At 44.8% G+C, this 13,919-nt stretch overlaps 1 protein-coding gene across 1 annotated transcript in view; it reads left to right on the top strand.

Annotated features, from left to right (window-relative positions):
* The window catches only part of TENM2 (teneurin transmembrane protein 2), a 524,046-nt gene that overhangs the window by 344,888 nt on the left and 165,239 nt on the right, over positions 1–13,919 (top strand). The window contains exons 7-8 of the mRNA XM_045792137.2: positions 1,907–2,102; positions 7,862–7,963. Coding sequence (XP_045648093.2) covers positions 1,907–2,102; positions 7,862–7,963 — 298 coding nt within the window. The remainder of the gene's footprint in view (positions 1–1,906; positions 2,103–7,861; positions 7,964–13,919) is intronic.

The following is a 13,919-nucleotide window of genomic DNA, read 5'->3' as shown; positions in this document are numbered from 1 at the left end:
CCTAGTATGCAAACCAGGAAGAGGCTAAAAGTCAATTGACCCAACTTCAAGCAATAGCAAGTGGCAGTCAGAATTCAAACCCAACTTTGTCTGATGGTAAAGCCTTTGCACTTCAGATTACAGAGTCTTTGTTTTCAGTGATCACGTTTCAGATGGGTAAAACTGGCAATTCTGATGATGGGGAAGTCACATTAATAGATTCCTGGAGTTTAATTCTATGAAGTTCATGAAAGAGGTTATAGTCAGTGTCTGTAACCTATAAAATCCTTTTTATGGAGGGGAAGTGGTGAGAGAGAGCTTAATCCCACAGTGGTGGTTTTTATCTGCTAAAGACCTGCGCTTTGAATGTTCTCTGGAAGTCACAGTGCAACTGACTTTTCTGTGCAGTGATTTTGAACGAGTTCACAAGATTAGCCCATTTCTACAGGGGTCTTATCGATTTTCTTGTCGACAAGTAAGAGACATTGGTGTCCTCTGCCTTTTCCTTCATCCTCTCTGTCCAGCCTACGGTCAAGCGGTGTCCCTTCTTTCTTAAAAACATTCCTCCAAAGTTGTCTCCTCTCCTCATTGACTGTCCTAATCAAGACCCCTGTCACATCATACTTGGGTTTCTGCAAGACTGCCCAGCTGGTCTTCCTGGTTCTTTTCATTCTCCTCTCTGCCATATCCTGCCTGCAAATAAATTCCTCAAAACATTCCTTTCATTGCATCAGTCACTGCTCAGGGATCATCCATGGCTCCCACTTGCCCACCAGAGGATTTCGCCATTCTCTAGGACAGGGCTGTCTTGGGTCACACTGGCTCCCCCCGACCCTGTTCCCCTCATCTTGGTAGCCTTCATTGGCCAATCAGTCTCTCATTGATCACTTCTAGTTAGGAGCCCAATTTCCACTGAAACAGTTTCACATTTAATTGCTGGTTTATCTGAGAGAGTTAGGTCTAAGTTTTTGCTTGGCCACTTAGTTGCTGTGTGACTTTTGACAAATTGTTTGACTTCTCTGAGCTTCAGTTTTCTTATCTGTAAAATGAGATACAAAGAGTACTTATCTTTAGGGTTTTTGCAAGAATAAAATGAAATTATGATGGTGGTAATGATGATAGCTAGCTAATATGTATTTTGTGTGTGCTCTGCGCCAGGCACTGTTCTCAATATTATCTTATTCTTCACGACAACCTGTAACATAGGTACTATCATTTTCTGTTTTGCAAATGGGGAAACTAAGGCACAGATAAGTAAAGCTAGTAAATGCCAGATTCTCTCCCAGGCAGTCTGGCTGCACAAATCTCATTCTCCTCCTTTTTTTTTTTTTTAAATTAAAGTATAGTTGACATACAATGTTACATTAGTTTCAGGTGTACAACATAGTAGATACAACCCTCATTCTTAACTAATCTGCTATACCACCTTCCCCTGGTAAATGATCAGTAAACGATAGCTATTAACATAGGTCTGTCACTCCTTATCTGAAACTCTTGCCAAACCAGGTGATTTTTGGAATCCAGAATTTGGGAATTACAAGAAAGTTATACTTGGCATATACTAGGTATTATATAACACCCTAGTGAAGACTGGAACAATAATCTCCCTCTCTCTCTCTCTCTCTCTCTCTCTCATGCACACAAGAAAAAACATAAAAGTTTCGGCTTTAAAGCTTTTTGGATTTCAAACTGCAGAAAAGGGATTGTTCCTATAGTAATAAAACTATTAGCAATGATTATAAGCATAATAAATGGTGACTTATTGTTACAACTTCTGTGACTCTTCTTTTTTACTGGATGAGCTCATAGTCAAATGTGCTCCAAAGTATTTTTCAGCTAACTGATGGGCTGGGAGGAGAAGGTGCTAGTCATGGGACCAGGTCTGTAACTGCTTTCACACATGGAGTTCTCTCTCTTCTTTCCCTAGTATGACTTCATGGAGCGTCTGGATGGGAAGGAGAAGTGGAGTGTGGTTGAGTCACCCAGGGAACGCCGGAGCATACAGACCCTGGTTCAGAATGAAGCCGTGTTTGTACAGTATCTGGACGTGGGCCTGTGGCACCTGGCCTTCTACAATGATGGCAAAGACAAAGAGATGGTTTCCTTCAACACTGTTGTCTTAGGTAGGTATGGGATCTCTGAGGTGATATGCCACCAAGGGAAGAATGGAAACGTTCTGGGTTTCTCCGTAGAAGGCACATCTTCCAACGTAGTTTCTACTGTATAGGAAACCAGACCAGAATCCTTTATTTAGGCTTCATGGTCTCTTCCACTTAAAACTAGTCCCAATTAAAATAGAAAGACTGCTTACACGTTCCAGTCGTGGTAAAGAGCTTAGGTCAAACAGGCTGGCTCAAGTCCTGGCCGCACAACCTATGCAAATCACTGGACTTGTGTAAGCCTCAGGTTCCTCACGGTAAAATAGAACTAACTAGTACCCACCACATAGGGCTATTGTAAGAATTAAATAACATACAGTATATAATCTCTAAATATGCAGTAGAGCCAATAAATACAGACCATTCACATCAGCTCAGAATTTCTCTTAAAAATCCAGGAAAGCTCAAAGTCAAACATTTAAAAAAAAAACAACCATAAAAATAAATCAAGAAAAGGATATAGATATAAGGGGGGGGAATCATATCTTTGTTCCCAAGTAGGTAAATCTCAAAATGCTTTAATTAAACACTTGTCATTTTTGGCATGTGTTAGCCCTGTTTTTTATTAGCTATCAAGGGAGAAGCTATGGTTTTATTCAAAATTTCCTCTTATATGTGCTTATGAACCCCTGAAAGGGCCATTAGTTTGAGAGAATTTTATGAAGTTCTCTAAAGCAAACCTTAAGAATTTTACCAATCACATAAGCCACAGGTACTTTCATTAAATTTACATTGTCGTTACATTTTTATCCTGACGAGGATAACAGATCCTGGGTAGAACGTCCGTGAGTTGGGGCAGAGTGTTAGACGCATTTCACGGAGGAATCCACTGAGGCTCAGAAGACTCAGTCCCTCCAGGTCCCAGGATGTGGATGGTAGAAATGGATGGGCTTCTGGGCCTTTGTACATGTCATGCCCACGGTGCCGAGTTGTGGATCTGGAGGTTCACCATAGGACTGGCGTCATGAGGAGAGGCCTGGTGAGAGCGCATCGAATCCCAGCTCTTCTGTCCCACATCCTAACTGGAAAAGTCACGTACCTCCTGGAGCCTCAGCTTCCTTGGTGAAAAGGACCGTGTCCCTGATGGGAAGGATGACGTGACTTTACATATGGAACATGTCTGCAGTGGCGCTGGTCGTCACAAGATGAGAGTGGATGGTTGGTTAGGAGCACATCTTATACAGCTATGTTTCTATTAACCGCATTCTCAGAACTTCTTTACTGGTCTCACGGATTTCTCTGAGGGGCTCCTTGATTCTAGAAAGATCTAGGGAAGCCAACGTAAAATTCAGGGAGCAGATTTTATCAGTAGCCACAACTTCCAAATGGTATAAAATCAGGAGTTGGTATTAACCGTAGCATTAAAGTTATACCTAACTCCCTCTGCTAAGGAAAACTTGGTCGTATCAAGGTTAGCCAAATGCTCTAAGGCAGGGGTTGGCACACTGTAGCCCCTGGGCTAAGTCTGGCCTCTGCCTGTTTTTATAAATAAAGTTTTTCTGGAGCACAGCCATGTTACGTTCTTCTGTTGACGTATCATCGGTGGCAGCTAAAACAGAGCTCAGTAGTTGCAACAGAGACAGCTTGGCCGACAAAACCTAAATATTTACTTTCTGTCCCTTTACGGAAGAAGTTTCCCAACCCCTGCTCTAAACTAATGTCATAAACCTTGTATCATGGAGGCCATTGTAAAACATCTTCCGTGGTTAGAGAAAATTTCCAGAATCAGATTATGTACCCATGGTGGGGGGAGCAAGACAAAGGGGATTACAAACCAGCTCACAAAAGGAAAAAAAGTAGTTTGAGATGTTGAGATTAAAAGCAGTCTTTAGTTTAAGAACATGATGAGAAATGACATTCTTTTTGTCACCTTGTATTTAAGCTGAAAAGGCTTAGCACGTACATGAGAGCACACGCCGTAAACAGCTGCTGGCTTAGCCAGAGTCTACAAGGACTCGGTGAAATGGTTAATAACACAAACCGTAAGCACCACACATTGACGGAGCACGGACACGTGGGCCAGCCTCGGCAGGGATGAGGCCGGCGAACCCACAGAGTAGTCCTGTGAGGTATAGGTGCTCCCAGGATTCCATTTTCTAATTGAGAAGCCAAGACTGAGAGAAGTTAAACAACTTGCCCAAGGTCACACACGGTAATCGGGGGTGGAGTCAGCATCCAAACTCTCCAGAGAACTGTGCTCTTAACCACTGGATTGCTTTGGATTCCGGCCAAGTAAATGCCTTTTCCCCTGCACAGCAAGTTTTCTGGGGGCCAGATTATCTAATAATGGCTTCTGCCCTCCATCTCCTTTATCCACATAGACACAGACGCTGTGGTAGTGAGATGCCCTTCCCCCAGGCCATTACCCTCATTCACCTGTCAGAGATGGGAATAGTAATTCTCCCCAGAGGATTTCTCTCGTCTGGACTGTAACTCAAACAGAAAGTCAAAGGTAATCGGCCTAATAATTGGGCAGACATCTTGATAGAGCAATGATAGTAATTGGCCTGAAATGCAGGGAAAAGAACAGTGTTTTATTTGGTTCAGAGGGTCTCCCACACATATCTATTATCAGAACGTTCTCCATCAAGAGCAGGCAGGAGCGCCGAAAGCCCCTGTGATATGAAACAGAAGGAAAAATGTTAGACGGGTGTCAACCAGCGATCACACTAAATATACCTTTGACTCAGGGAAGTCTTTTGATGTGTTTTGGAGAGAAGCAGCCTGCTTTCAGAAATGAGTTTCATCTCAGGGGACAACAGAGTGGCATCCTTGAAGCTCGGTGCACATTTAGTGGAGGCCGCCCTCCGCCTGTGTAAAACCCCATTTCCTGGGCTTCCTCCCGGCACCTGCCATTGTTTCCTCAAGGAAACCTAAACCAGGGTGACAGAAAGGAAAACTGATAATATTGCAACCGTGATATGTCATCGAGTGCCACAGAAGGGGGACCGGAAGGGTGGGCTCCTTTTATACGTGATTGTTCTTTCTCTCAAAAACTGTAGAAATGCTGAGAGAATGCAGTGGAAAATACTCCTTATTACAGTTTTTGCTTAGTTTGGATTCTCCTACCCTCCTGCATACACGCACGTGCACGCACTCTGACAACTGTTTACCGAGGGCCTGCCATGTACCAGGAGTTGAGAATACCTCAGTGAATGACGTAGATCTGGTCTGTTCCTCATGGACCCTGATGGGAGAAGACAGACACATGAAAAGGCGACTGCAGAAATTACAGGAACGTAGAGAAAGGGATACAAAACCCTTCTTGACTGAGGGAAGGTGGGGAAGGAAGATACCCAGGGGGTAAATATTTTCTAAACTGACAGTAAAGGATAATACTTCAGCTAAAGGGCAAGAGAGTCCTTCCAGCCCTGCAAAGAGCCCATGCAAAGAGCTCAGTCCCTTTCCATGAGACTCTGGTGGGCAAAGAGGTCCCTCGACCTCTGCTGCTTTATCTCTGAAGATGTTGTGTTTGGGAACAGGGAGCTTTGAGCTCAGAGATGTCAGTTTCCACCACACCATCCCCCGACTCAGATGCTGGTCTAGGGAGAAACAATCTGTACCTCACTCTAGGGGTGACTTCTTAAAATGCAAACTGGACAGTGCCATTTCTGTGTTTGAAACTATTTGTTCCCACTGTTCGCAGAATAAATATATATATATATATCAGCCTGTATTGTCTATGACAGTGAAAATTCTATGAGGTCAGACACCTTGCCTGTCCCCTTGTATTCACCAATGCCTACTACAGGGCCTTGCATATAAGAGGTTTCTAGTTAATAAAGTGAGCCATACATCAGGAACTGTGACAGCTCTGAGAGCTCACCCTAACTGTAAGCTAACACGTTACCCTGCCACAATTTCATAGATATTATCAGAAGACATGAGACTCCTGGGTCAGAGACAAGGGCCTTTATTACTCAGAGCAAGGCAATATCCAGATGCTAGTAAATGTGCCAGTCCCCCAAGCCCCAGTTCCCACAGGGCAGCATCAATAGGGTTGGGTAGCACTTGCACATGCAATGGCTTGCATTCCAGAAAGGAAATCCTGAGTGTATTGCACCTAAGCCTCTCAGAATGGGCGGCGAGCCTGCCTGTTCTTTGCTCTAGAGGAAGAGACTACCCTTATTACACTGGAGAGTAAGTAAGCCTGTCCTTTGTTCTGGAGACAGATACCATATCTGTCCTCCAAGCTGCTTCACTATGCAGACAACCTTGAAAAGGGAGCCCAGAACTAAGACAGTCGGCGCCGCAGCTCACGAGACGTTGAGAAACACGAAAGGAGGATTGCAGACATGGAGAACTGTCTTCCACAACCATGGGAAATGGCTGATTTTTGGTCTGCCCAAGCAACTGTTTCATGATTCAGCCTAAAGCTTCTTGAATGAACGACTACACAATGAATAGATGGAAATCGGCAGCCACTTGGATGGTTCTCAGCCCACCTATAGAGCCAACCTCAAGGAATTTCAGTCTGAAGTGTTAATTGATAAACATTAAAGAGACTGGCCTGGTGGAGTCTATGGTCTTTTACCTGATTTTGAAGAAGTAAATACACTCATTGAGTTCTCCTGAGAGTACCAGAAACCAACTAATGCTTGGTTCTGGAAGAAGAGAGCAGAGAAAGGAAACACTGTAGAAAGAAAGCAATATGCAAGGTTTGGTTTTTCAGTCCAGAGTGGGAGTAAATGGGAAATTTGGTGTAAAGGAAAAACCTTCACCGCTCTCAGCTTACTCCATCAGGAGCCATCCGACTTTATAGTCTTTCAAGCAACATCACCAAGTCAATGACCCCAACTCCCCAATGGGCTGTGTAAAGGTCACAGCCTGGGCAGAGTAGCTTGCATTTTTCTTTTCATCATTTGGGTAATTTGGAACCTGAAATTCTAAATGTGTTTATTTTAATTTAAGGCAAAAAAATGAGGATGATAATAATTTTAAAAGACTGTGCCTGTGTCTGTGTAGACCCAAATCAACATGAAAAAGTCCCTAAATGATCCCTTTGAAGTGATGACTTGAGAGTTCACAGAGAAAAGTAAATCATGAAATAGGATGGCAATGCTGGTTAGAACAAATGGGAACTAATTGATTTTTGTGTAAAATAAGATGTGCAAAAGGTAAGCATAAAAGGACTTTTGTACAACCTAAAACCCACTACTTAATACACCCAAAATCATGCCTCGATAGGCCAGTCTTACGCATTTGGATTTTTCTTTCCTTAAAGCAAGAATTCCTTCTACTCTACAAACCTGAGATCAGAAACATGCACTGTCATTTGGAGACTCATCCCCTGTCCCCGAGGCTAAAGGCTGATGTCCCACATCTCAGACCAAATCTCAGGCTGAGAGTCCAATATTAAAGGGGCTTGGCGGGGAGGGGCCAGCATTCATGATGTTTTAAACTTGTCAACCTTGGGACATGAGAAATTTCAGATTTTAAAGCCAAACAAATTGTTTCTTTTGAAAAAGCAGAAGTAGCAACAGTACTGACCCTGCATCCCTGCCCGGGGATCAAATGGAGCGCGGTGGTTACTTCCGCGCGTTCCCCAAGTTGCCCTGGTCCCCCTACTTCCCATTCCCTTGGCTCACTCACGCTCCTGCCAGCCCCCTGTGGTTTTGGAGGTTTACTCCCACTGCTCTGCAGAAATGGTGGGTGGTCCATGACGAAATTGCTTCATCAGCAGACAGAGGAAAAGGTAGTTGCTGAGTTTCTCTCTTTTTCAGATTCAGTGCAGGACTGTCCACGTAACTGCCACGGGAATGGCGAATGTGTGTCTGGGCTGTGTCACTGCTTCCCAGGATTTCTAGGAGCAGACTGCGCTAAAGGTACCTGCCACTACTTCCCTGCTATGGTTGGAAAACAAAACATAGGCTTCTTTGGGGGAGAGTGAGCGAGGGGGGGACCAAAGAAGCCTCTTCCCAGAATTCCACTAGGACAACTTGTAAACCCATGCGTGCTGGAAGGCCTAACCCTTGAGCAAAGAGCAGGCTTTAATATATGACAATTGGCCAATATACCTATAGGAGCAGGGAGGGTATCCTTGGCACCGAGGTGTGCTGAGAAGAAAGATTTGCTAAAAATGAGATGGTTGGATTTCCTGTAAAAGCAAAAGTGAATTACCATCACTCCTTTCTTATAATCATTAAATTCTACGTAATGGAAGATTAAGCATCTCAGGGTTAGTAAATTTCATTCATTCTGGCCAGCTACACTCTTAATCTAGGAAGCTCTATTTATCTTGGTGGAATCGGTTTTAAATTGTATTATTAATTTATCTACACTCCTTTGCACAGAATTGCTGGGGCCCTGGGATTCTTGGGGAAAAGGTAATATAAGAGAAAATGACTCTCACAAGAACAGGGACTTAGGGGCTGCATACCCAGCTTGCAAGAGACCTTGAGCATAACCTTCAAGGGGCTCTATCAGAGGCAGGCCTAGTGGAGACCAGGGCTCCTCACACCTTTTAGATACGGTGTGTACACGCCCACACGTGCGCATGTGTGTTCTAGGTAAACACACCTATAAAATTGAAATGTAACTTTCACAAAACCATACTTCTCTTTACTCCGTAACTCTTTTCTATTCTACTCTATTTTGTTTTTTTGAAACACCACTGAAAACCGACCACACTGATTTGTCACCCACCAGGAGGTCACAGCCCAGTCTGAGAGGCAGTGAGGGAGAGGCCAGGGCCTTGCTGAGGAGCCAGGAATTCCTATGTTGAATCCCAGCTCTGCCACTTGAGCGTCTGTGTGACCTTGAGCGAAGGATCCAACATGTCTGAGTCTCTGTCTCCCCCTCTGGGAAAGGGGGGGGGGGTTCCTTCATACGTTTATGGTGAGGGTGGGATGAAGTCAAGACACCCAAAGCTCTTAGCAGAACAGGTTGTGATCCCTCAAAGGGTTCATATTTACCGTATTTATTTATGCATATCCCATTATATTTGTTTACATGTTTATATAATATTTTCATTATTTTTATGCGCTCGCCTTTAAAAGACCGTCCTGCCTTGATGCTCTGAGAGATAGGCAGTTATTCATAAATCTACTCTGTAAATACTATATAGCGCCACCCCTTTTTCCCGCGCTCACCACAGTGGCTGCGGAAAACTGTATTTCGGATAGTCACAGTATTTCCAAGATGGGCCATCCCCAACTTTCTGAGTGCTGACTGATGAGTGAGTGGAACTTCCATGCGTGTGAAGTTCTGGATGTGGTTGCACGTGCATGAGACTCGTTCCTCAGTGACGCCACCTGTGGACATACCCTCTATCACGAAATAATGCAAAAGTTCTGGTAAACTCGTCAGATACAAAAGGAAAAGAGAGCTAGAAGCCACCAGACCATCACCTCCGCACCCTCTCCGCACACTCTAATGGCATGTGGACACGTCACCAAGCAGAGCATGGAGCCTGGAGCTTCCCACCCTTGAGTGCTTTGCTCAGTCGGGCTCTGAGACACTGTGGTGGGGGGACGGCAGATGGCACATGCATCACTGTGCCAAGCACTGTTCCTGGCGAATGCTGTAAAGGAGGGAAAACCTCAGTATTGTTTGAATGGCCTTTCTTGCGATATCTGATTTTCCTAGGAGTGAAGGCGTTAATGAGAGGAAGGACGGAATGGTCCTTTTGCCGGTGGCTGCAAACGGGCTGAACCCTCCGCTGCATGGCCTGTGAGCTGTAAATGTATATTAACACTGACACACATCGATGTATTATTAATCCTAAAAACCATGTGGGCTCTGGCCGCACATCCAGTTACTGGCCTTTCAGCCCTAAGTACCTCAGCCATTTAAGAACTCCTCGCTCTAAATCCATTTGCAGATGGGCGTCCATTCTGCATTATGGATCTGTAATGGCGTGTGCATTTAGCTGCTTAAAAGGACTCTCGGTGTGCGTTTTGCATTCCCCACCTGCACTGTGGCTGGGCGCGTGCTCCCAGCGTGCATTAGCCATGGTATATAATTGATCCTCGTGAAACAAATATTGAGCGGCTGTTAAGAGTAGTTACTCCTGCGTACTCAGGAGCCGTTCCTGAACTCAGCCTTTGAACTTGTCGTGTATTTTAATCTAGCTCTTGATGCCTACAGTGGACAAAACTGAAGTATGTAAAGAATAAGATTGTTTTCCCCTTGTCTCCCTATTTATTCTTGGCAAAGTTGCCTTAAGAGTGTGAGAAGTAAACTGCCTCTTTGTCCTAAAGATATTTCTTCCTTAGTATTTTTGAAATGGACACAGTTTAAGCTCCTTCATTAACAACAATATTGGGCAATATTCTAAGCCTTTATTTCCTGAACTCTTTCATGTACCGCCTTTATGATTTTGGCCAAATTCATGGGCCACCTGTATTATTATTTACTTAACATGATTCTTTAAGTCACCTCACTATGTTTACATAGATAAATTTCTTCTAAAAGGAACAATGTCAAAATCCAAAATTTAAAAAGGGAAAACGTATCAGTTGCAATAAGTAGGAGATGTTAGTGCCACCTTTGACCTATCAAGAGAGGAACATTTGCACAGTCATGAGCATTCAAGCCAAGTCAGCTTCTCACACACTTTTTCATGTCAGGAATCCCAAAAGTGGACCTGAGCCCCTATGCACCAGCCTGGCTTCTAGAGACTCAAGCCTTGAACGTCTCATTTTCTAACTACTGGCTCCTCAGAGTAACAAAAATCACTAACTGCATGTGTGTGATGAAGTGAGTAACCAGAAAAAATAGGCACCTAGATTTAGCGGCACGAGCTTTGAGTGAGTAAATGTAACAATTAGTGCCTGAGTCACTTGTGAGTTAAGCCTCCACTTTAGATTGTTTTTAAATAACGACTAATCGTTATTAAGTCTTTAACATCCACCAGGCTTTGCATGAAGTACTTAAAACATACCATCTTATCCTTTCTCATATCAACAATATGAGTAAATCCTATTTTAACTGCCCCCCCATGTTTAAAGTTTTTTTTATGTTGAAATCCTTTCAGACTTGCAGACAGGTTGCAATAATAGTACATAGAGCTCCCATACAGAATTCGCCTCATGACAGCATTTTAAATTATCATGGTTCCGTCGCTGAAACGAGGAAACTAACACCGAAGCAATGCTATTGACTAATTTCCAGACTTTTTTTTTTCTAATTTTGCCTTTTTTTCTTTTTTTCTGGTCCAGATCCCACATCATATTTCGTTGTCATGTCTTCTTTGTCCCCTCCAGTCTGCAAAGGGTCCTCGGTCTTTTCCATGTGTTTCATGACCTCGATTGTTTCGAAGAATACTGGTCAGGTGTTTTTTAGCATGTCCCTCAATGTGGGCTTGCCTGATGTTTTCTCGAGATTAGGTTGAAGTTGTACATTTTTAGCAAGATGCTGTGCCTTCCTCAGTGAATCCTACCAAAGATGCACCTCCGATTTCTAATCAGAAAAACATTAGAATGTGGTTATGCGTGTGAGTGTGTGTGTGTGTGTGTGTGTACGTACGTGCACGTTCCCACCAGCGCGGTGAGGCTCTACCCCATTGGTCCCGCACAGCTTGTCAGTGGCTCTGACAGACTGCGCTCGCAAACAGCTTCTGGGCCCAGGAAGCTCTTACGTGTTAGCAGGAAGTAAGTGGAGCAGACAGGGTGAGGTCATCGTGCTTGCAAACACAGAGTAAAGACAGCTGGTCCTGGGTCTCCCGCCACCCAGAATGGCACGTGCCATCTCCCAGCTGTGGTCCGTGATCACTTCTCTTCTTTCTTGATAAAAGCCTTAGGAGGGCCCCAGTCCCAAGTCCTCCCTCAAGACAAACTCGCGCTCACCTTTGTTCCCTCCCTGACAGCTGGGCCCAGGATGCCTCCAGTCCTGCCAGTTTCCACTACTGCGGGCGGACTCAGGCCCTCCTGCCAGGGGAGAAATTTGCCATGTTAGCAAGCGAGATTCCCATCACATCCGAGCGACCGGGTATGTGTCCGAGTGACAGAAATACGGATTTACTCTCTTGACCTCAGACTGCGCCTCCCATGCCCTCAGAGGTGCGGTGCAGACAGCAGCTCCTTGTCTTCTTATAAACCTGCCAGTCTGCATCCGGCATCTGAAGACAGCCTTGCAGGGAATGGAGGAATCAGTCAGCATGAATTTGCAGAGCATTCACTCCACAGGCCCCCCACCCCGAGCTGGGGTCCTGAGGGGCTCAGAGGTCAAAATGGAAAGGACCCTCACATCAAAAGGATGTGTAAGGGTTCTCACACATTGTTCCAAGTCAGTGGAGGGGACAGAACGTACTCATGCGTCCAACAAATGCTGATTACGTGCCTGCTGTGAGTAGGGTACTGCACTCAGTGCCAGAAATACACGGCTGAGCAAGCATGCCAGGGCCCTGCCTTCCGAGAGCTTCCAGTCTGCTGACTGCTCCGATCGGCAAGTGGGAGCGTGCATGGAAAGTCCTAGATGCTATGATGTGTATTTGAATGCTATAGACATTATTTAGGAGATAAGTTAGTGAAGAAATGAGTATGAATCTATAAAAATAGCATAGTAGTATCAGGGAATGTGAAGAAAATTCCATGGAGAAGGAGTTTAGTAAAGGAACTACACTGAGTGTGTCTTCCGGTATCGAATTTCACGTCTTGTGCCGTGTAATAAGCAGTGTGTTTGGGTTCAGAGCTCACACACAAGTGGCATGTCTTTCCCAGGACTTTGTCCCGTTCTCCATCAGGGCCCTCTCCCGCCCCACTGTAATTATGCTTCTTAAACAAATTACTATTTGGTCTCCAGTTTTTATCATTACTGTCCCCCTTGCCTGACTTTTTCATTGCTTGCATGCTATTTGTAGTGGGCCAGATGCTCTTTAATTAGGATCCCTTTCTTTCTTTTATTTACTTTTATTTGAAGGTCTTTCATGGACTCAGGATGCTCTTTGGGTTGTTTGTAAAGCAGCCTTGCATTTCAGAAAACATCCGAGGCTTCCAATTCTTCTGTTTTGACACTGGCTCTCAGTCGGCTTACTTGCTTCTGAGCTTGAGGCCCCAGACCTGCAGCAGAAACTTAAAACTCCAGAGCCTTACTTGTTAGGTAATGCGTATTTAATAGCTATTAGAAATGACAACTCCTGCTGTTGAACAGCTGTCAGGGGAGGCCCAGAAATGCCACGACCGCGGGAACAGAAAGCCTTCTCTCTGGGGGTTGCTTTCAGCTCCTACCCAGCTTCTGTGGAGGCTTGAGAAAAGAGAACAGGGATCTTGCCATTTTTCTCCTGTTAACTGGCAAAGGTCCCCACTACCCAGTCTCTCCTGGGGTTCCAACACTCCAGTCAAACTCGTCCTCATCCGTCACTGCTGACATTTACTGAGTTCCCGCTCCGTGCCAACCACTGTACTAATCAACCGCATAGCAACCCCATAGTTCTCTCATTTAACCATCAATAGCCCTGTTTTACGTACGACTACTATCCCCTTTTACAGATGAGGAAAACGAAGCACAGAGAGGGTAGGTAACTTGCTACAGAGCACTCAGGGAGCAAGTGGTAATGCTGGGATTCAAACCAGCCAGTTTGGCCCAGGCTCTTGATACTAGACCATGACATTCGCCTTGGGAGCTATGAGGTGTAAGGAAGATGCACTTTGCCAGCGGTTTGTGTGGTAGTTGCACGCCAGGATTTGGGTTTGAACCCAAGAAAACTTTACAGGAGAGGAAACTAGCATTTACTAAGTAGAACGTGGCCGAGCCTGCATTCCAAGCAAAGTCCATCTGACTTTGGAGCCTACTGCCCTAAACCACTCTCCTCCCAGCTACCAGAGACGTTCCGTCGCCTCC

The sequence above is a fragment of the Ursus americanus genome, chromosome 15 (assembly GCF_024610735.1).
Source record: "Ursus americanus isolate L20-20 chromosome 15, mUrsAme1.1.p, whole genome shotgun sequence".
NCBI lineage: Eukaryota > Metazoa > Chordata > Mammalia > Carnivora > Ursidae > Ursus > Ursus americanus.
Note: the sequence above shows the minus strand (reverse complement) of the source record. Positions and strands in the feature narration are given on the sequence as shown.